Below are 23,566 nucleotides of genomic sequence, written 5' to 3' on the forward strand. Positions count from 1 at the left end.
ATTCTTCTGATTAGGCATTTACAACCCGAGACGAGATGGCAGCAATCCAAATACATCCTCCTGCTGTCTCAGTGTTAATGGGAGCTTGTCAGTCCAGTATGTTGTACGAGTGCACCAGGTACTCCTGCATAACAAATATCATTCATGTGAGTACAAATTAATACAAATACAATTTTTTTGTAATTCACACCTAAAAGATTGAAATAAAATATTATACTGATTAAAGAAAGTTGGTGGTCGACTGTTGACAACTGCCATAGCTTCATAGAGGAAGGCCCACAGTGAAGCATCATTTAGTTTACCAAAGTAAAGAGCAAGCATGGACCTTTGAATGCCTCTCACTGTCCTAATCTGTCTCTCCCAAACCCCTCCGACATGGCTCGAATAGGGTGCATTCATGCTAAAGTCGCATTGCTTCTCTGTAAGATATGCAGCCAGCCTGTCTGCATTGACTTCCTTCTGAGCTTCTTTGAGTTCATTTTTGGCTCAAAAACCTTTCTTCCTTGGTCTGATTTGATCTGACAAATAGCACCACGAATACCAATGGAGCATCAAAGGCCATTGATGAGGGTGTCGGTGGACAAGTCGTCAAGCATCTCAGTATGAATGGCACGGGAGCTAAGACAAGTAAAGAGTACACTGAAAAAAGGAACATGTTGGATTAACTTGATTCAATAATGGACATTGGTTGCACACATATGTTTTGCTTTGGCAGCAGCTTAAACAATTTAGTTAAATTAACACAAGTTATTCATGTTCAATAAACCTGTGTATTTTGTGTTGATACAGTGTGATCAAAACATGTTTTGATAAAGTAATTTGAGCTCTTGGAACATTTAAATCCTTCACAATTGTATCACTTTATTTCAACACTATTCAATAACTTTTACTCTAATACTATTTGGTCACTTAAATACTACACGTTATTTTCATATTACATAGTAGTACTATATTCTATTGTGAATTACACAATTTTACAATGGAGGCCTTAAAACAGATTGTTTGTATTGTTCTCTGAAGATGGTTGCTTGTAACCACTAGTAACCTTTCAAAAGAAAATGTCTAATTTCACTGCAGTGACAGTAGGTAAAGAATTGAACTGACATTACTGTTCTACTTTAATACAAATCATCAGTGAACAAGTAATGACAGCTTTTCAGTGTTTTGCCAACTCAGTCACAGAATGGAAATTAGACCTTTTCTTTTGAAAAAGGTTACAGGCAACCATCTTTGAAGAGAACAATACAAAGATCATGTTCAAGGTCTCCATTTTCAAGATTCAATTAAATAACAATTGTAACTGTAAACAATTCGATGTAACTATAGAACTGATTTGAAATGCAAGAACGTTAGTTACCATTGCCATTCCAGCAATCATTTAATTTAATGTTTAATACCTTTCTGTTAACTCTCTTAATCATTAACATTACCCATTGTTACCCCAATTAAAAATAAAAATGAAGAGTTGCATGTCAAAACCTTTATTCAAGAGCCATAGGATAAACAGCAATACAGTGTCAAAAATTCTACCACTGACCTAAAATGTCCAATAACTCCAGCTATGAAACACAGCGAGTGTACAGCAAATATACATTCATTTTGAGACAACTGCCTTTAAAATATGTAACTGAAATCTACAGACAGAATATACAAAAAATGCAATAAGATAAATACCCATGTTTTGTCTCCAATAATCTGAAAGATGCCATATGATACAATAATCTGGTCATCAACTAAGATTCAAGGTTTAAGTGTCACTTATACAAGTAACAGGTAAATATTTAAAAATTGTTACACTGCCTTCAGTCCGGCCATGAACTTAAGAGCCTGTACATAAGATTAAGGAACCGTGTCAATATGTGCAATACTGTTGTAGGAATTGGAACAGCAGTTGAACTTGAAATAATCTACACCTAAACACATCTCTGGTGCCTAGGCCTACAGAACTTGTAGAGGAGAGGAAGTGGGGGATAAAATTGGCCCCGCCCACATTGCAGTTAAGGAATAAACACTTGGTGAAGGAGAAGTATAAACCAACTGACACTTTCCTTTTTGTTGGTGGACTTAACAATGGATGCTGTGATTTCCTGATTGTTCACCTGGAAATTCAACCTCCAAAATGCAGGAGAGCAAATGTGAGCTTTAAATGTCCTCCTACCTGGAGCTAACCGCCTCACGTGCACAACAGTGAGCTGTCCTTACTGGAGCCGTTTTGTCTTTAAGCTTTGGGCTTTCCTCGAGAGTTGAGTCACATCCAACTCCATTATCACCTTTTGAATCACTTCGAAAAGTGTAGCGGAGCTGTGATGGATACCTCATGTTCAAAGACCAAAAAAGTCCAAACAGCAAGGCTGTTGCAAGGGCCACATTACCCAGATCTTGAAGAACGACCACACCCTCGATGATGATGCAAACATCAGAAAAGTCATTGCCTGGCTCTCTGGTGATGTAGATTCCCACTGTTGTTTTCTCGATGACACTCAGTGCAGTGGCCTCAGTCATGTCCTGGTTAAAGATAAAACATTTCTTGAAGCTTTAAAAAAAAACAAACAACTAACTGATCGCTTTTGAATGCAGCAATTCTAATGCTATAGTTTATTTAAATCCATGTAAGCAGCATAGCAGATTACTAATGCTAAAGAATGCCCTGCCATGCTGCCATTCATGGTCAATGTCTGAGAGAAAAAAACAAAACAAAACAGACATAACTTCCAGATCAAGTGAAGAGGAGCCTTCAAGCTTTACAAACTAATGTGAAGATTGAATTCTCGCCCTCATTTTTTCTGGAAGTTGTTTTCATGTTCCTCGATGATTTTTATCATTAACCTGGATTTACTCCAGGGCTGTATCCCAGTCCCAATTCTCCCCATGTCAGATGAGGGTCAGTGCAGTGTAGGAAGATAGTGGAATTTTCCTTCTTTCACTAGATTCACAAATTTGAAGTGTTTTCAAACTGTTGTAATCCCTAATGTAAGAGAAACAATATTTTTTCGCTGTGGCAGAGGGGTCAAAATAGGTGGTTTTTCACTTTCATAATGGGGGACTATGGAGAAAAAGTGGACTGTTTGGACCATTTGTTTTAATCTCAGCACTGGAATCACTTTGCCAAGGTGATAAAGAGGGCAAACGGACCTAAACAGTCCAAGTAGGATCACAGGGTTAACCGAATACGTTTTGAAATGTAGCAAAGCCCGAATCTACTCACAAAATACTCACCATGTACTCCTGCACCAAGACATCGGGATTTTCATTCAAATAGATGCAGAGTCCTTTAATGAGGGACTCCCTTCCGGCATCAATGTCATCCTTAAGAATTATAACAAAGAAAATAGAGATATTTGAACTAAAATTTTCAGTCGCACAGAAGAAAGTGATCAAAGACAAAAACTTTGACTTTTTTTAAACAGTCAGCATGTAAATGGTTGTATTTATATAGCGCTTTTCTAGTCTTGAAGACCACTCAAAGCGCTTTACACTACAGTTTTTCATTCACCCATTCATACAGTGCTTCTATGGCTAGCACTTTTTTTGATGTTCTATTGGACAGTTTTGGGGTTCAGTATCTTGCCCAAGGACACTTTGGCATGCAGATGGGAAGACTGGGGATTGAACTTCTGACCTTCTGGTTGGAGGACAACCGCTCTACCCCCTCAGCCACAGCCACCAGAGACGATGAAACCAGTGAATAGCTTCTGCATGTTTTATTTCCTATGAACAGGTCACACACTGAACGCATCACTGCTGGTTATTTAAAGTAAACGATAACGTTTTACATTTTCCCAAACTCGTTGGTAACGTGTGAAAAACTTGATCCATCATTTTGTCCAATTTATTATTGTGGTAATTTAACTAAAGGTGCAGATTAGAAATAAAAACCTGCACTGGAGCTGCAAGGAAAATGAAGCAGCAGCTAATTGTATTATCAATTGTTAAATGATAAATGTTTTTCTCTTGCATAGACTTAGATTATATCTTTGGACTTTTTATATTTTCACATATGCATGTGCTGCTGTTCCTGAAGATTTTAAAGCACAAATCTGTGACACCAGTATCTACAAAACAACATTAGAACTACCTGTTTGGACCTGACCTTTACGGACTGGACTTTATATCATCTCTGGAGATATAAAAAAGATACATTTCTCACAGTAGACGGTGAATGCATGAGAAAAAATGACTGGGTCCTTTCAGTGGAATCAGTACTCACAGGTAAAGGGAGTTGAGCTTTGCAATGGATGCATATAAAACATTTCCTGACCTAATGCAATGCATATACACTTTATAGTTAAACAATTTAGAGTTAAAAGTTCTTACCGTCATCATGCCAGCTATGTCTTTCAGCTTTTTGCCCTGCTCCCCTGATCGCTTTGCAAACACTCTCAGCAGACTTCCAGAGAGAAGGTCAAGCTGTGACAGAAACCTTGATTGTAGAGGCATGGTTGTGATGCGCTTAAACTCCACATTTATCTGAAACATGAAATTATTTTTAAATAATGGCACAGCCAACAGATTTTAGAAGACATTTCTAACATCAAAACTACCCCCCCCCCCTGCCATATCATGGCGTGCACTGTGCATGGTTAATCATCTGGGCTCTGCTATTGAATAATTGGAAACACATCCTAAAAAAGTCGAGCATTACTTTTACACATGAACACATTATCTATGACACCACTAGTCAGGGCATAATTTTTTTAATTACCTCCATTGCATCAAAAGGAGCTGGCCATCTCTCTTGTACATTGCTGATCATGGGAGCATCACAAATTACTTCTTGTCTTCTTAATGCAAATGTTCTGTCCATTTTAGCCCTAATTGTCTCTCTGTTGTTGCGCTTCTTGACATCTGAAAGGAGTTCGACCCTCCTTTACTCCAGGGACTGGGCACATTCTCCAAGTGGAAAAGAGGGGCACTATTCCACTTCACCCCTCGTTGTTTCTTAACGTCAAAAGCAGGGGAACGTTTCTCAGCTGGTTTATATTTCAAAGAATTCATAACATACTTCAGGACATCCAACTTTCCAGAGATGTGTGTGGTAGTTTGACAACTTGTATTTGAGGCTCATCTTCCATCCTTCGTAGCCTGTGGGTGAGCCTTTTTCTTTTAAACATGGATGCTTCAGGATGAGTGCCTCTGCAACTTCGTCAAACTTACTGTCTCGAGATAGACTGTGTACTTCACTACCTCCTGGACTAACCCCTCTAATATGTCCGTCTTCAGCTTTGGATCAGGGATCAGCAGCATCCCATTTTCTTTGAAAGCTACGTGGGCTTTCTGAAGCTTAATTTCCACATCGTATGTGAAACGGGGAAAACAGAACAAATCTGGCCATGAGGCCCATGATGACGTGGACTCTGGAGATGAAAGAATCACAGTGCTGTCACCAGAACAGGATGAGGTGTCATCAGGAGCTAGGGGTGCAACGGAACAAAAAACTCACGGTTTGGATCGTTTCTCGGATCAGAGTCACGGATCGGATCATTTTTCGGCTCAGCAAAAAAAAAAAAAAGACAAGACAAATAAACATAAGTTTTGTCTTTTCGTATATTAACACTTTTAAATTATTAAATTAAAATATATAAAATCAACTTAAAGTGCACAAGGAATAATACCTTCTTTTTAATGATTAATGAAAAACGACTTAAAGTGCAACATAAGAAGGCACATCATCTTCCTTGAAACATGGATAATGAGTGAAATAAAGCCTATGTCCACATCAACAAAGAAGAATAAAAGAAAGAAAGCAAAGCATACCTGAGCTTATTTCAAATTCTTTTTCAGAAAGACAAGGATGTCTACATTGTCTGGGGAGAGTGTGGACCTCTTTGCAGTCACTATGTCCCCTGCTATAGCTCTCCGTTCCCCTGGATGTCCACCCTTCTGTCGTGAGAGCAACAGGATGCTCGGGATAGTTCATCCACAACTTTTTTCTTCTCCTGCTCATAAAGATCTGGCACAATCTTTTTTCGCCGAAGTGGGTGCGCGACGGGATGTCATAACGTGGCTCAAGCACTTTCAGCATGTGTCGAAAGCCCTTGTTTTGCACAACCGAATATGGCCTCAAGTCTACGACGCTGAAGTTGGCTTCCAATTCGCCAGCCTCCCATTCGGCACTTAAGGGAAAAGTTAAGGGGAAATTTACTTATTGTGCAGTGCAACTGTTTGTCCACTAATTGCCTGTTTTTTGTGACACTTCTTAATGTGAAAACATTGTAGACATTTTAGGTAAGACATCAGCTTTGCCTGACACCGACTATTGTATCTGTAAAACTTTTATTTTATTTGTGAAAATGCTAAAGGAGAGATTTCACAATTTTTGTTTTATACCAAGACCTGATTAGACCAAGTCCAGACCAAAAACCACTGTACCTAGACTTCTCAAATCTGAACTGGATGTACTGAACTTGATGTACAGACCCTGAAGATTTATAAAAACACAGTCTCTGATTTGTGAAACCTTTATTTTATTTGTGAAAATGCAATAAAGACACATGTCACACTATTTTCAGCATATAGACCACATTAGACCAGGTCCAGAATCAAAAACCACTGTACCTAGACTTCTCAAATCTGGACTGGATTGATGAACAGATCATGAAGATTCATAAAAACACAGTCTCTGATTTGTGAAACCTTTATTCTATTTGTGAAAATGCAATAAAGACACATTTCAGCGTTTTTTCAGCATATAGGCCACACTAGACCAGGTCCAGATCAAAAACCACTGTACCTAGACTTCTCAAATCTGAACTGGATTGATGTACAGACCCTGACGATTCATAAAAACACAGTCTCTGATTTGTGAAATCTTTATTGAAAATATTTCATGACATTTCATGTCAAACCCCGTCTCTCCATCTCATTTCGCATGGATATGAAAATGTCTTCTTTCTCACTACAAAACAGTAAAAAAATAAAAAGGTTATGTTGAGAAACATTAAACACATCTTCATCGATTGTTCAATTGGGAAACATCTTATAAAAGTCATGATTTGCACTGACCTTTCCTCCATCTGGCCATGGTCATCTTTTGCCACAGCTTCCGTCACCGTCATTTTGCAGACCTCTTCCATGGCCTTTATTGTTGCCTGTGTTAGAACCACTTTTGCTATTAGTGCTATTTATCATTTGAACAATACAATTACAGTAATTATCACAATTATGAATACCTGATTGATTAAAATAGTTTGTTGGCTTTACTAACATCTGCCATTATTTCGGACCCTGTTCTTGTTCTCCCGGCCACCAGTTGTCCTCTTTGTGTTCCTCCCTTTCCTCATCACCTGACCAACTACCTACCTACAGACATGATCCTGACCCTACCCAATTGTCCAGAGTTTAAAAATAATAAGTTTGTCCTGCTTATCATTTGTCACACAGTATATTGTATCTCCTACAGACATACTTTACAAAAATGAAGCTAATTCAGGTGTTATATTTGTTTACTATTGATTATTGAGGTGTGCTATAAGTGTACATCTATTGCATGCCAGAATACATTTATGTTTGTAAGGCTGGAGCCACCCTATGTTGCATGAACTGCCTTCCTGCAATGAGTCTTACCTACTTTTTTTTAAAGCTCTTTCCTGCTCGACCCTTTAGTTTTTCAGTTTGTTGGTGTCTTGTACAATAACTGCTAACATATTAAACCTATGTCCCTAAATCCTCCATTTTCCTGAGTTTCTGATTCATCTTTTGTGTTAAAGGCAACATTTCAAGTTTTCCTTTATCTTACTGTCACATCACATATTTAAGTGGTTCTCTCACTTGTCCTTTTTCCCTTTGCTCATTTTACTATTCCCCTGTCATCTTTCCTTTTGTTAAATTATTATTAAGGCACACTTAGAGATATTATTTCTTATAGAAAAATGTGTTTACAAGAATAATAACTCACTTCGTGTAATTTATCTGAAAATGTACTGCACTATACGGTTAAGCAGAAGGTTAAAGATTGACATTAGAAATATTAGATCTTCATAGAACAGAAAAGCACACATCTTCTGCGGTCAAATCTTTACTACCAACGCTTCTCTTAATTGTACTATGCACAAGTAATAGGAATACTGTCATTCATGTATATAACTTCATAAATTTAAGTCAAACAGCTGTCGACATACCTCTGACAGCATCACAGTATGTATGTATTTGATCCTGTCAGAAGACACCATGGTGCAGACTTCTGGAGAGACGGTGTCACAGCTGTCAGGGAAGTCTGACAGGTACTTTAGGATCTTGTTCATCATCATTGAAGATGATTGGGACCCGCCTATCTTTAAAAGAAAAGTGGGACTCCTTCTCACTGGACAGAATGGCCTGAAAAATATAAATTTTTAATTCACAATGAAAGTAATTAAACATGAATATTTAAAAACGTTCAGTCCATTTTTATCTGCTCACACACAGCGGTGCTGGTAGGCATAGCCGTGTCTCAGCCTATTTCATCAGTTCCATTGAGAGCAAGAGGACAGAATACTCCAAATAGTGGCTTTCTTTCCACAGTGGACATATGTGCCTTTAAATCTCTGCAATGAAACTTGCTTTACTATAAAACTAATTGACTTAACTAGTATAGTACCTGAATGTGCTGGTATAAAGTGTTTACTTCGGTAATAATGACAATACGCTTTATCTGATACAGTGTTATTCCAAACATATTTAACAATTTTGTTGAGGTCTAGTGAAGTCCATGTAAGGAGAATGGTGCAGAAGCGAACAAGCCACAAGCAGTTACAGCTGTTTCCTCACTGAACTAATTTCACATTCTCCATGAAATTAGTAATTGGTTAATGGGTGTTTAATATATCACATTTTATCACAGGGTGATACATTATAAATGTATCAGGTTAGGTGTTGCTCTATAATTTCATAGTGAGTAAAATTGCTCCATATGGGAAAGTAATAACATGTTAGACTTACCCTCAGCTTTCCATCAGCTCCATTGTGGTCCACAATGAATGTAACATGCCGCCTGGCTTCAACAGCTACTGCTGCTTTGTCCTAAAGCAAGAGGAAAACTTTTTTTTTTTTTATGATGAGATTATGTAAGAGGACTATCGCCAATTTTCTCCATAAATGATTGTCACCTGAATGTGAAAGACAAGATAAGTAAGTCTGATCCACACGTTAAGTTATTACTGTGATTAATTTCAATTTCTTGTTTGTGAACCAAAAGACATGAATATTGTTGTTATCTGTTGAAATGTCATATACAAAGGAAAACTAGTTTTAGAAGTCAAGACAGTGTTATGCCATAGTTAATGTCCATACTTACCCTGACCATGACAATGTGGCAAACTTTACTCTTAGCCTTAAGTTTCTTTTTCCTTAATGCGTCAGTGATGACAACATCACCCTTGCCAGGGTTGAGCATTTCCTCAAAGCCATCGTAAAAATGCTAGCCTTTGTCAGTGCCCAGTTTGTGGAATGCCACAAAGTTATTCTTTGTTCCCAGGTGGTATGTTACTGCAGCTGGCAGTAAAAATGTAGCAGAAAAATGTGATGACCACTCACAAATTAATTCATAATATATTAGAATAGCAAAGTAAACAAATAAAATCTTTGACAAAAAAATGTACAAGTTTGACACAGTGAAGTGTTAAGTCATTTCTTACTTTCCACCAAGAATTGTCACCAGGTGTGGCAAGGCTGTAGGATGCAGCTTGTCACTGTGATTGGCTTGGTGTATCACTGAGACCAGTAACACACATGGCTGTCCATTCACGAAGACACGCTTCAGTGTCTGCTCACTGTCAGTGCATGGGTCAGGACCTCTGTTAAGATATAAGTTAGAAAACATTAAATATTGTAAAACTATGAAAATGTCAGACTCAATCAACAACAAGGCAGGAGAGCTGTGTAACCGCATTCAAGAGAATGGTCTGTATGTTTGCATACTGTATACTTACCTTTTGCATAGAGCTGTAAGGGACGCATTCATCCACCTGTCAATATCTTTCTGTAAAGTACTAAAGTCTTCACACCTGAAAATAAACAAATAAATCACATGTAAGATATGTAGATTAACATAAATATGACCAGTCTTTATCTTTGTTAACTCATATGAACCAATGTTTGTCGTTTTAAAATAAATTATACTATTTCTCGCAAGTACAGTCATTTGATTAATGAAAAACATGCATTGATTTTTGCATGATTTCTGTTATCATGAGATACTCGAGACGACATGCAACCATGTCTTCCTCTGTCTCATAAGCATCCCATGAAGTCCCTTTAAATCGGCCAATGGTGTCTAGCCACAATAATTTTCCCTGGGACCACTCCTTCTTTTCAAAAAGTTTGTGGACTTGCAGTAGGGTGGAAATCCAATTATTGGACCTTGCATTAAGCTCAGTGCTAATCCCTGGTCTCCTCTTGATAGCCATGTGAAGCATGTACAGGAAGTTGTCCATTGTACATGTATTTGTCATCGACACTGTTTGTTTTTCAATTTAACCTTCTCCTCCCCAATATGGACAGCATCCCTGTCTTTTTGTGATTGAGGGGGTGGTGCACCTATGATGTGACTCTTTGTTTTTGGATGTTTTTGGCTGGCAGGTGTTGCAGATTTTGCCACAAGACGCTTTTTTGTTGGATGAGGGGAGTTGAAATACTTCCATTTTCTCTTTCGAGTACTTCACTTGTTCCATTTTTATGACTATGGGAGAATGTTTGACTCGTCTGAGTACAGTTGCTAGTCATAAATTCAAATCAGAGAAGGAAATGATCTGACAATAAAGGGTTGGAATCACACACTACTAGATCCTCAACATCAATGCCATGTGTCAGTATAAGGTCTAAGGTGTGGTTTAAGTAATGAGTTGGTTTATCTACGTGCTGACTGAAACCAAATGAATCTATCAGAGAGTTAAATGTTCTTTAACTCGAGGGGTAATTGTAAGGTAAGAGTTATATATTGCTGCTACCCCTCCACCTCTACCTGTACTTCGGGGAATATGTGTATTACTGTGGGTTGGAGGTGTAGCTTAATTTAGGATCACAAATTCGTCCTGTTGGAGCCAGGATTCTGTTATACAGAATAAATCAAATTTGTGATCACTAATCAGATCATTGATCAGTAGAGATTTGGACCTGAGTGATCTGACGTTTAGTAAGCCACATTTAATTTTACTATGTTTAGATTCTGTGAAAAAATGAATGTGAATGTTTGCTTTTTAAGTGTAAACTGATTCTTTCACAAAAAATATGAACGTGTTCAATGAACGGCGTTCATGCACAACATTGCTCCTTTCGAATGGCGAGATGATAGGCACGGTGTGATTGGACCAAAGCGCAAGTGCAACAGCTTATGTATGACAAAAGCATGTTAGTGCAGGCCCTCCTGGAAGTCACAGAGATTGCATTACAGTACCTGCAGTTTGAAAAAAAACTTTTAACAATGAAAGTCTATGAGAGCGAAATTGCCCCATACTCTATTGAACAGGGCTCGATGCTGCAGCTGATTGGACTATGATATTCAGAGGTAGCAGGCAGGACAAACTGTCTTGAGAATGTGTATAATTTAATAGATATTAAAAATAATAATGACGATTATAATAATTATTAACTAAATGTATCACTATCAACTTTTTTTTCTTCTCCCCTGTTGAAGAATGAGGAACTGTTCTGTGAAAAAGAGGAACTGGTCTGTGAGACAGAGGAACTGTTCTGTGAAGAAGGGGAAGTGCAGTGGAAAGCAGGGTGGGGCAGGGTTAATAATGGTCAACACTATTTATTGTATAAACAGTTTTAATCACTTTGACAACATCTTAAAAGTGCTAAATCGTTGTGACAAAGTCTGTGGAAAGTTCCAGAAGAAGGGTGGAGAGAGTGGAAAAAGTATTTAAGCGGTGAACTGGGGAAAATAGAGGTTCTTCCAAACTGACCGGTGAAGGCCCTTTCCAGACACAGACAAGAGTTAAAGAATGCAGTCTCCTTTCTTCGAGAGAAAGCATCCATGGATTGTATCTACAGTTTGGATTTAACTATTCTGGGAAGTCAACTATCTCAACATCGAGACAAGCCAACGGAGCTGTGGATTACAAAATCATGATGTGGCTATGTTTGCCTTGCTCTTCCATTTGAGTCTTGGATTATAAAAGAAGACTATCAGACTTTTTTCAACAGAATATAGACGTTTGAATTTTGTATCTTTTTTTATTTTTACTCTTTACTTTTTAGACTTTTGTATTGGATAAACCACCAGCTTAAACAAGTTTTAGTGAATCTCTTTTTGAGTAAATCTCTTAGGGGCCTGAGACTCTGACCTTTTAAACAGAGAGCTGGTCAGGAACTCCTGTACAGGGGTACACTGGGATCAAACACATGATAAGCACAATTCTTAAAGATATTGGATGAGCAGATCAACAGGAAATGTTCACTGGTGCAGTCTAAAAGGCTGATGATGTGGAGCTCACCTGGAACCATGAGACCACTAAGAATTGTCGAAATGCTGACATGTCATATTTACTGAAATGGACTGAATGAAGAAGTCTGTGATATGACTGATTTCATATTTTAAGAGTACCTACTGACCCCCTTCAAGTAATTATGGATGGTAAAAGCCCAGAATACAACAATATGGCACTTATATTGTAGCACTTTGTAGTTTCGCTTTTTTGAAACTTACTTGATTCTTGTTGTTCTGGGTTTGTTCCCTCATGGTTGATGCACTTATTGTAAGTTACTTTGGATAAAAGCGTCAGTGAAATGTAATGTAATGTAACAATAATACATTTGGTGTGGTTAGGGCGCCAGCTGCTGGACGACAGGGAGGAGTGGCTCAGCCGGTGATCGGACAGCTGTACAGAATCATGTCATCAGTCAGTCAATAAGAACATGCTGGTAACCTGGTTCTCTTGCAGTAGGCTGGGTTCTGGAAGACAAAGCAGACAACAGTACATGTGTGTGCCTGGAAAGGCTTGTAAGCAAAATAAAGGACTGTGAAAACACCATTATCTCCTCCCGTCTTTACCCGGAGTGGGCCGAGTAATCCTACACATACAAATCCAAATGAATTTAGAGAATTTCTTAAGAGGGATATCTGAAACTCAGACATGGGGTGGATCTGAGTTGCTCCGAATTGCTGGAACTACACAAATTCGCCACCTGATCCTCATCCCATGTCCCAATAAGGGCTACCATGTGAGACATTTGGACGAAAACCAGAGTGATCATGCTACTGTAACCCCTCCCTGCACCTGTCACTTTAAGACAGTGTTAGATATCAAACAGGAAAATGAGGGTCGACTTCACTCTAGACTCGATGAGGAGACTGCGAATATTTACCTGACTAATTTTTGATTTAGACCTGTAATGTCTACCACAAATAACGCACAACAACAGACTAAAAGTTTAAAGGAGGTATATTATGATAAGGATTCTTCACATGACAATTTCTCAAAAAAAAGCAAAAGGGTAAGTAAATTAAACTTCAAATGAACGGAAAAATAGGCCTAAATAAATAAAATAAAATGAGTGCACTCAAAGTCGTACCACCCTCTTTAACAGTGAATGTCCAATGGTGAGTATTGCGGTGGAGATAAAGATGTGGATGAAGATTTGGACAACCCCTTGTCCGAAGGGGAGTAGCAACCAGGATGGGGATGGAGATGGATGACAGGAGAGGAACCGAGGACTGAAGACCGAGGTGAAGGACTCTAAAAAAAAACAGCCGGAAAATCAATTATTTACAACACTTTATGTCGTCCTACTCGAACTCGCAGCTCGCCGATAGTCTCTTCTAACTCTCTGTCTTTTCTCTTCAGTTTCTTGACTTCTGAGATTTTATCACTTCAATTCTAATTTTTCCACTTTCTTCTCTTCTCTTTTCAGCATCTCAATAATAATAATCTGCAGTACAGGGGGCCCACAGGGAACAGTCCTGGACCCTCTCCTGTTCACCCTGTACACTGCAGACTTCTACCACCAGTCACCTCACTGCCATCTACAAAAGTTCCCTGACGACTCTGCTATTGTCGGCCTCATCAGGGACAGGTGATCATCCAGGGAACGGATATTGAGATGGTGACATCTTACAAGTACCTGGGTGTTCACATGAACCATATACTGGACTGGACTGATCACACTGCAGCAACATTTAAAAAAGGTCAGAGCAGAGCAGACTGCATCTGCTGAGGAAGCTCAGGTCCTTTGTCGTGCAGGGTGCACTCCTGACTTCTTTCTATGACTCTGTGGTGGCGTCAGCCATTTTCTATGGTGTAGTCTGCTGAAACAGCAGCATCTCGGCAGCAGACAGGAGGAGACTTGATAAACTCATCAAGAAGGCCAGCTCCATCCTGGGATGCCCTCTTGACTCAGTGCAGGTGTTGGGAGAGAGCAGGATGATGGAAAAGCTGTCATCGCTGCTGGTGCAGGAGTCCCACCCCCTACAGGTCACTCCCACAGCACTGGGCAGCTCCTTCAGCAACAGACTGATACACCCCAAGTGTGTGAAGGAGAGGTATCGAAGGTCCTTTCATCCTGCTGCTGTCAGGCTTTACTATCATTGCTCCCAGTAGCATACATCTGCATACAATTTTTATAAACACCCATAGTTATTATTTATTATCACTAGTAAATACACTGCCACACTGTCTTTTTGTAAATTCATTGCACACTGAATATGTTCATATGTATATAGCAGTATATTTTTTCTATTCTATTTTCTAACCTTTAAATGATCTTGTTGTTTTTTTTGCTGCTGTGACAAAGTAATTTCCCCGTTTGTGGGACAATAAAGGTATTTTGATTGTGATTCTGATCTACTCACACACCATGCATCGTTGAGGACTCGCAGAGATCAGCGCTAACGTAAGATGCACACTCCTGTCAGCTTTTGGCTGACTGAAAACAGCGCTTAACAACTGCCACCTCTATTAAAGGGACAGTAACACAGTTTTGTTTTTACTACTCTGCTCTTATGTAAAAATAGTTATGAATCTAAATTTTGAGAGAAACATTTAGAACATAAATACATCATATAAAGATACATTTTCAAAGCAACTACAATTAACCTGGGGTTTAACTAACCCTGGTTAAAGTACTATTTTCATTCGATCACTCCACAGGAACCTGGATCTGGAGCCTGTAAGTTTCTCACTTTAATACTGCTGTTCCCCCCTAAAATGCAGATTGTAAATTATTTCTTGTATTGAATCTTAAAATGATCTGTTTTTTACAGGTATGCCAAACAGAATGCAACAATGAGCTGGTTGGACCACCTGAGAAATGTATCACTTGTGGAGAGGAGTTTCCTTTTTCACAAATTATAGTGATGAATGCATGAGGTACTGCTCTACAGAGCTAAAACATGTCATTTGTGAAACACACTGCATGTCATATAGTTGACATGATGCATTTGGCTGTGTGAGTCATTCAACAAGTGTAAAGCATCCTGACTATGTTGTGTGTGTAAAAAGATGTGGTAGACACTGATCTTAAGGAAAAGTTAGACTTTTAATATTTTGCACCAGTTTGCAGTGTTTTTGTAATCATGTTACACAATATAAAACTACTTACCCTGATGACAAAACTTACCTCTTTTTACCCAAGACCATCACAGAGCTGTGGTGAGGGTCAGCAGTACAAACTACTCAGTGCCACCTCAGGGAGATTTGTCTGCTCCTGAGATAGTTGATCTAGAGCCCACTGAGGAGATAAGCTTCTCTGGTTTGTTAGATATTTTTAACATTACATAAAATATTTCAATGAATAGTTGCTCTCACATATCAATTGGTCCAATATTAATATGAACATTTTAAAAAAAGAAATTAGATTGGAAAATTGCAATAAATTCCAAAGAGGCAGCAAAGAGATTCAAATAAGACATTTTAAGTCAGCATGCAACCAGAAAACCAATGAGTCTTACTATGGATCTTGGAGACAGTACAGAGGATAAAAGGGAAAGGGTTAGTAAGATGGCTAATATTGAGTGGGCCTGCCTCTTGACATGCACCATTAAGGGTATTGGTAGCACAATTTTAAATAACTAAAGCTTACAAATGATCAAATCCTAATTTCTGTTAACTAATGTCTGTGCTGTGTGTTTTGCTCAGGAGATCCAGCAACTGGGGATGGTGTGACTCGCCATTTCTTTGCAACCATTATGTCCAAACTTCAGCATGGTTTTGAAATGTATTTCAGCATGTAAATATGAGAAATTTCAGTATCTCATATACTTAACTTCTTTTTTTTGCTTTGTTAAGGGAACATTCCGTTGGTTGTCAGTGCTTGGTTCTGTTTGGTTTGTATTTAATATGATATATTATGTAGTATGTAATAACTAGGGCTAGGTGAATGAAAATAATATTTTTTTCAGGAAGAAATGATTAACAAATGCTTATATATCATTTAATTACATAAAAAAAAAAAATCAGTAGGTCAATGTTTGGATACTTCCACAATCACATCATACAGTTAACATTTTCAACAGCAGGAAGTGCTAAACCAACACAGTTTTACCATGTTAAAAACTACTACCTGACCGCATACAATAAAAAAAAAAAATTTTTAATAGTTGATGTGGTTTGACTGACAACTTTGAAGATTTACTTTGAGAAATCAAGAAATCTAATCAAATTAATTCAAATTGTCATTAGCTGGATGGCACAGCAGAATTATCACCTGAAGAAAAGAACATTATCAATGAGTTGGCACTGTCCTGGGATTTGACTCAAGTCACAATGTGAGAACAGGAGATGGCTGCTTGACAAAATGCTCCTCCATGCTGTGAGTATTCTGTACTTAAGACGTCATATAAATCAGACTAATAAAGAGTTTCGATGAAGGACTCAATTTTTTTTGTCAGATACTACACAGATGGTTGGTGATGGATAATTAATCAGAGCATATTTGGCAATCGGTTGAAGATTAGTATGGCTGCATGGCTTTTCATTTGTGATAGAATTATTTTGCAGGTCCAAGAAAAAACCTCTAGACAAGTCAAACAGTTACGAAAGGGTTTAAAAGAAACACTGCTGTGGCCTTTGCTGACTGAGAGGAAAGACACAATTCCCCTTCTCTTTCCAAGAGTGTCAGATATACAGTGCAAACCACTGGTAAGTGAACTCAGGCTGCCACTAATCGTACAGTATCTTCCTGTCAAAAACACTATTAACTCAGGAGTTACTATCTTAAAAATGTGGTTTATTTTCTACCTTCTGGCAGCCATTGGTTTCAATTTATTACACCAAAAATAACCTGGAGAGATTTAAAATCTTTCCCCTCTTACAAACGTGCTTTATCATTGGATAAGCAGGCTCTACGCAAAGAAAGTTCTGAAGAAGTTAATTTTCATAGAAACAAAGGATGCCTGAAAGGAAAGAAATCAATCAAAGAAACGATGGATAATTTTAAAACTCTCAACAGGAATGCAAAGTTCTCATCATGGTCATCTTACACATGCAAAACTAGCAGTATAGGGCTCTTTAACACTTCCTACAACCATGTACTGATCAAACACAAAAAACAATTTAAATTATTAGAATTGCCAACTTCTTATATTTTATGTTTATTGTGCTATATATATACTTTGGACTGCTTGAAAAAACAACTGTTAACTGATTGCAAAAAATGAATCTGTCAGATGGTATTGGAAAAGATAAAGTGGCCAAAACAGGATGAGGAAGAAGACAGTGATGTCTCTTTGGAGGACACTTGTAGGATCACAGGATTCCTTCGCACATTTATTGAGAATGGTAAATTAATATTTGCATTATAGTACTCACAAAAATGTCCTGAATCAACAATTTCTGTCAAATTCTTTGTTGATAGCAACAGTGCAGTCTGAAGATGGCTCTGTGAACTATGTTCAAAGGCTAAATACACTTTGGATCAACCATCATTGAGCTTCATTGCCGTCTCATTTGTGCTGTTCTGCATTAGGAAACTTTAATCTGTGGACAACATGTCCAATAGCCTTCATTTTAAAACAGTGTTCTGTTTTTGGTAGCATCTCCGAACCTCCTTGGGAAACTCGTACAGTTCTGGGCAGGATGGAGTGTGCTTCCCAGACACTCCCCCAGGTCTTCCACCTGCTGAAAATTCCAGGACATTACAAAGAGTACTGTAACTTTGAAAGAGACATTCTTGCTGCTATTTGTAGCAGTGACACTGGGTTTAGAATGGTCTAATGAGACAGTATAGTACCGCCACTGTATAGCCTAATAATTCGTAAGATTTAACATTTGAAATAATGCTTGTGCTGTTGATAACAATTCCAATGTTCTATTCTTATTCTTTTAACAGATATAAATGGCTTGTTACAAAAAGTGTTTTAAAGCATTTTTATTGGAAGTCTGCTATTAAATGAAAATACTGTAAGTTGTGTCATTAGGATTATTATATATATACTTATGTTAAAATCATTTCTTCCATATGAAACAAATGTAATGTCTATCTAAATATTGCAGTTCAGCATTGGAATCAGACCTGTGCTAAAGCATAGCACTAGTGTCTTTGTATAACTTACGCATTGTGCATCATAGAGCTTTTGAGGCATGAATTTAGTGGAGTATTTCTGAATGTAAGCTCACAGTTTGGGCAAAAACATCCACAATATCAGACAGAGGGCCACTGGGGTCTGGTAGACTGTCATCTCCCTGCTCAATCAGTGATTGCTGCAGCTGAACACAACACCAGGCTGACAGTGACCACATGGTCCAGTCCAGTCGATTCCAAACTTCATGTCAAATTGGAGGAGCTGTTGTTAAAGGGTTAGTTTTGCCAAAAAATCTCAGTTAAGATCTCAATTTGGATTCTGGATAAATGTCAGATGAATAACTTTGGCATCAAGAGATTGTTTACAATTCTCCAAGAGTTAATTAATTAATTTAGATTACTGATGCAGGTTTACATTTACTTTGGAATAAACCTTTCCTGTATTAATTCACACATGCTGTTACAACAACTGTAATTTCAGATAAGGTTGTGAGAATGTTGAAATTGTTGCACGTAGGACAGTTATAGTAAAAATAAAATTGCCTGTATGGGGTCCTGCTGTGTGTCATGGTCATGGCGAGTCCACAGTTGCAACGGGGATTGGTTTTCCTCAGTGCATAGTCGTGGCAGTTCCAGCCCGATTGAAAAACTGAAGGTGCTTCTCTATGTGGGGCAGAAAGCACTAGTGCAGAGCATTGAGATGGATTTCTTTGACAGGATTGAGAGGGCCTTCTTTCTTAAGGTTAGTAAAGATGGTGTAGAAGAGGTCAAGCACTTCCACAAAAACGTCTCTCCAGAGCCTCTCTATTCTGATGAAAAAAAAGTAGTGTGCCTACAATGAACAAAAACATAACATACACAGGGAAAATACAACTCTTTGTCTTTTACCTTTTATCTAGGAACATAACCCAGTCTATAAAATGACAACACAAAGGTGGGACCAGGAAGCAGAGCTGCAGTCCTACACACTTCTCTGCGTTCCCTCCGTATCAGTCACAAAACCACAACCCCATAGAGAGTGTGTCTGTCCCCAGTCCCATTCAATTATTTAGATTAAGCACTTACAGAGAGAGAATTCCACACGAAAAAATAATACAAATTAACACAACTTCTGCAACAACACATCAAACAAAAACAATTAAATGCATGCTCTTAAACATAAGATCACTATCATCCAAGGCTATTTTAGTAAATTAACTAGTCTCTGATCACAACATCGATTTATTATCCCTCACTGAGACCTGGCTGCATCCTAATGACTATGTCAGCCTAAATGAATCTACTCCCCCCAGTCATATAAATACACACATTCCTAGAGACTCTGGCCGTGGAGGTGGAGTTGCTGCTATTTTTAACTCCAGTCTATCAATTAATCCTAAACCCAAACTAAGCTACAACTCGTTTGAAAGTCTTCTTCTTAGTTTTCCACACCCATCCAAGAGATCACAACAGCCAATCGTATTCGCTGTAGTTTACCGTGCTCCTGTGGCTTATTCTGAATTTTTAATAGAATTACCTCAGTTTTTATCAAGCCTAGATAAAGATATTATTGTCGGTGACTTTAATATTCATGTAGACAATTGTACTGCCCTTGCAGCGCAAAATCTTTAGCAAAGCTAGACAGCCAGATGACATCCAAATCTTCCAATAAACACACAAGGCTTGACTTTTCTTGTTATTTACTGGGTTTGATTTGTGTTGTAAAACTGAAACATTACAGAGAAAAGAAGAAAAGAACATAGTTAAGTTCATATGAAACATGACCCCATTTGCATTACAGATAAGTACTATACACATACTGTCACTACAAAATATAAATGTCCTTTTCTGTATAAAAACACAGCCTAACTGTCAAAAACTGCAGTCACAATGAATTAGCAAAAAGAGCTAGCTACTATGCTAATATTGTGCTAATTGCAAACAGAGCAATGCTGATGACCAGCTCAATCAGAAAGTTAACATAAGATTGCTTATACACACTACTTACAGACAAATAGTCTCTAAGGCAGAAGCGTAGCAGAAAACATTTCACCGTGAATTATTGCCGTTAATTTTCTCTGAGTTTAACTTGAAAAAGTACGGAGCTAACTGAAGGAACAGAGAAGATGCGCACTGGGATAGAGCGGTGAGAGCGATCACTCTGATGCTATTTCTGAAGACTAAAAAGAATAAAGAGTACTCACTCGGATGCGATTTTCATGCTCAAACCGAAAACAGACTTTTCTTTAAACTTAACACACTTTTTAACTAACTTATTGGTTTAATTTTACCACAATCAATAGTCAGCACAACAATAATGATTGCCTTAGTATAGTACCTCCACATAATCTGATACTATCAGACCATAACTTAATAACCTTTTTCCTTATCAGACTGCATACCATTAATGAAAAACTCCTTTTCTAGATGTCTACCTGATAGTGCTGTAACTAAATTTAAGGAAATAATTCTGATTACATTTAACCCTATACTATCCAGCGACACAGCCAACAAATTCTTGCTCCACTGAAATTGACCATTTTGTCAAACTTTTGTCAACTCTGTAAACTCGATTAATATAAGACTCTATAGCGCCTCTAAAAAAGAAGCATGCAAAACAAAGTAAATGAGCTCCCTGGTATAATTCCAACACACATGAATTAAAATATGCATCAAGGTAAGGGCGCTCCAACAACTGTGTTGAAAATCATGTAGCTTGGAAAGATAGTGTTAGAGCATATAAGAAGGCCCTCCACAAAGCAAGAGCTGCTTACTACTCCACGTTAATAGAGAAAAATAAAAACAACCCCAGGTTTCTCTTCAGCACTGTAGCCAGGCTGACAGAGTCACACCTCCATTCAACCTTCCCAGAATACTAATATCTTTATGATCTTCTTTAATGATAAAATTCTAACAATATGAAATCAAATCTACAATCTCCAGCCCTCAGTTGACATTAATATACCATCAAGCACAGAAACCTCAGAAACAGCTATCAATTACTTAGACAGCTTCTCTCTGATCACCCTTGATCAGCTGACCACAACAATCTCATCCTCTAAACCCACAACTTGTATCTTAGATCCCATTCTTACAAAATTACTTAAAGAAATTCTACCCCTGATTAATATTACTTTACTGAATATAATCAATCTATTGTTATCATGAGGATATTTACCACAGTCCCTTCAGATAGCCGTAATCAAACCCAATCAAACCCATTCTCAAAAACTCGCCCTGGACCCGGAGAACTACAGACCAATATCCAACCTCCCTTTCCTGTCTAAAATCCTCGAGAAAGTTGTAACCAATTAGCTTTGTGAGTTTCTCCAGGAAAGTAATGTATATGTAGACTTTCAGTCAGGGTTTAGAGGTCATCACAGCACAGAGACAGCCTTGGCAATGACCTTCTAATAGCCTCAGATCAAGGGTTTGATGTTTCTTGTCCTGTTGGCCTTAGTGCAGCATTCAATACTATTGATCATCAAATTGTATTACAGAGACTAGAACAGTTAATTGGCATTAAAGGAACCGCCCTAAACTGGTTAAAATTCTTCAGATCGATTCCAATTTGTCCAAATTAATGATGAGCCATCTATGCACACCAAAGTTAACCACTGTGTTCCACAGGGTTCTGTGCTCGGCCCAATATTATTCTCATTATATATGCTTCCACTGGGAAACATTATCAGGACACACTCTGTAAATTCCCACTGCTATGCGGATGACACCTTAAAACCTTCCTTTTTGAGCAGGTCCAGGCCTGTCTTAGATCTGCTCTTAGTTATGCTGCTATAGGTTTAGAATGTCGAGGGACACATGACACATGGAGCTTCTCTTTCCTTTTCTCCTGCCTTACCACATCTAATAACTTAATGTCTCATCAATACATGTTACTGACTTGACTTCTTCCCCGGACTTCCTGTGCCTTATTGCTCAGAGATCCAGTTGCCACATCGTGGATTATGAGGGTGGATCGCAAATCAGAGATCGTAATCATAACGGCGGATCCTGTATCGTGCTGGCATCTGATTGTAGTGGTGGACCATGATTAAGGTAACGGCTGATGGTGGATCATGATGGCAGCAGTGGTTCATGATGATGTTTTATAATGGTGTATCCTGATCGTGGTGGCAGCTGATTGTGGACTATGACTACAACAAGACTGCTTGATATACAATATGTCTACTCAGATACCATTACTGACAATAATTCCTCAATTCATTTACCTTTCATCATGCTACAAACTATTTACTCTTGCCAATGCTGTAATTACTCTACTATTTCTCTGACGTTCTTCATTACACATGGCATCTATTGCAACAAAGTATTTATATATACTTGTGAACTTGATTTTCATATTAAGATAATACTTAAAATACTATTAATTGATTCTTTACTAATCACAATGTATGGATAATAACAGTGAGAAATAAGTCAAAACTTCAGCCATACCAAAAACAGTGAAGCAAGTGTTATTTTAATAAATGTTTTAATGAAAGATTATTGTAACTTTGATTATGGACACTCCTGCCAGCAATGTGGGAATTCCTGTTCAGTCCTTTGTTAGCCACCACATAGTGTGCAACGTCAACATTTTCCCCGACTTTATCTGACCTCACAAATGATGGCAAACCTAGACATTAACAGCCTCCAGGAAGCTTGTTAAGATGTATTTATTTGTATTTATTTGGTTTAGTGAACTCCCCACCATCTCAGAATGTAAAATAATTTATTACAGGAGAAGACCACTGTGTCATATATTACTTATTTTCTTACAGCTCTCTGACCCTGATACATCAACTTCAATGAAAGAAAAACCTTTTTCAGATCCGGCTTTGTTTAGCAGTGGAGTTTCCACTGGAACACAGTCAAGTCAATGCACTGACAAATTGTAATGTTGATTCTCTGATGTTTTATTATCAACAAAAGGTTTCTTTCTTCCATTCTGTGTTATGTGTCATGTCTGGACGCATCGAAACGCTTTTGTTTCTTGTGCTCTTCTTTTGGCAGGTCCTGGTAGAAGCGTACTGGTTTATCCTTGTAGAGAATTTGCTTTTGGGTTCTAGCTGCTCTTACGACCATCTTATCTCTGACACTCAGGAATCTCATTATTATTGCTCTTGGGGGTAAAAATGCATATTTCAATTAA

At 38.1% G+C, this 23,566-nt stretch overlaps 1 protein-coding gene and 1 long non-coding RNA gene across 8 annotated transcripts; both read right to left on the reverse strand.

Annotated features, from left to right (window-relative positions):
• Positions 1 to 1,473: 1,473 nt before the first annotated feature.
• LOC138406509 (uncharacterized) lies at positions 1,474 to 15,268 on the reverse strand. 7 transcript variants are annotated; one of them, XM_069518945.1, is made up of 12 exons: positions 13,492 to 15,268; positions 12,626 to 12,871; positions 9,906 to 9,980; positions 9,612 to 9,770; positions 9,272 to 9,468; positions 8,917 to 8,997; positions 8,118 to 8,313; positions 7,003 to 7,088; positions 4,703 to 6,895; positions 4,315 to 4,467; positions 3,217 to 3,306; positions 1,474 to 2,505 (listed from the first exon to the last, which is right to left on the reverse strand). In XM_069518945.1, the coding sequence occupies exons 9-12, from the start codon at positions 4,802 to 4,804 to the stop codon at positions 2,155 to 2,157; spliced, it is 696 nt and encodes a 231-aa protein (XP_069375046.1). In that variant the 5' UTR covers positions 4,805 to 6,895; positions 7,003 to 7,088; positions 8,118 to 8,313; positions 8,917 to 8,997; positions 9,272 to 9,468; positions 9,612 to 9,770; positions 9,906 to 9,980; positions 12,626 to 12,871; positions 13,492 to 15,268; the 3' UTR covers positions 1,474 to 2,154. The 7 variants fall into 7 exon arrangements, 6 of the variants coding, with proteins under 6 accessions (XP_069375046.1, XP_069375045.1, XP_069375044.1 ...); XM_069518944.1 differs by lacking the exon at positions 13,492 to 15,268 and having other exon boundaries at positions 4,703 to 5,354; positions 5,441 to 6,895; positions 12,626 to 13,461; XM_069518943.1 differs by lacking the exon at positions 13,492 to 15,268 and having other exon boundaries at positions 4,703 to 5,411; positions 5,755 to 6,895; positions 12,626 to 13,460.
• Positions 15,269 to 16,054: 786 nt separating this feature from the next.
• On the reverse strand, positions 16,055 to 20,515 carry LOC138406476 (uncharacterized). Its single transcript, XR_011239917.1, has 2 exons — positions 20,423 to 20,515; positions 16,055 to 19,244 (listed from the first exon to the last, which is right to left on the reverse strand). It is a non-coding gene; the product is annotated as an uncharacterized lncRNA (long non-coding RNA).
• Positions 20,516 to 23,566: the final 3,051 nt, after the last annotated feature.

This window comes from Paralichthys olivaceus, chromosome 22, assembly GCF_024713975.1.
Source record: "Paralichthys olivaceus isolate ysfri-2021 chromosome 22, ASM2471397v2, whole genome shotgun sequence".
Taxonomy (NCBI): Eukaryota; Metazoa; Chordata; class Actinopteri; order Pleuronectiformes; family Paralichthyidae; genus Paralichthys; species Paralichthys olivaceus.

Bases quoted from the DNA above. Each gene is read 5' to 3' on its own strand.
- LOC138406509 (XM_069518945.1), bottom strand. From the start codon at position 4,804: ATGGACAGAACATTTGCATTAAGAAGACAAGAAGTAATTTGTGATGCT. The intron at 4,468-4,702 runs GTAATTAAAAAA...TTCATGTTTCAG, and splicing joins CTCCTTTTGATGCAATGGAG to ATAAATGTGGAGTTTAAGCG. The intron at 3,307-4,314 runs GTAAGAACTTTT...ATAATTCTTAAG, and splicing joins ACATAGCTGGCATGATGACG to GATGACATTGATGCCGGAAG.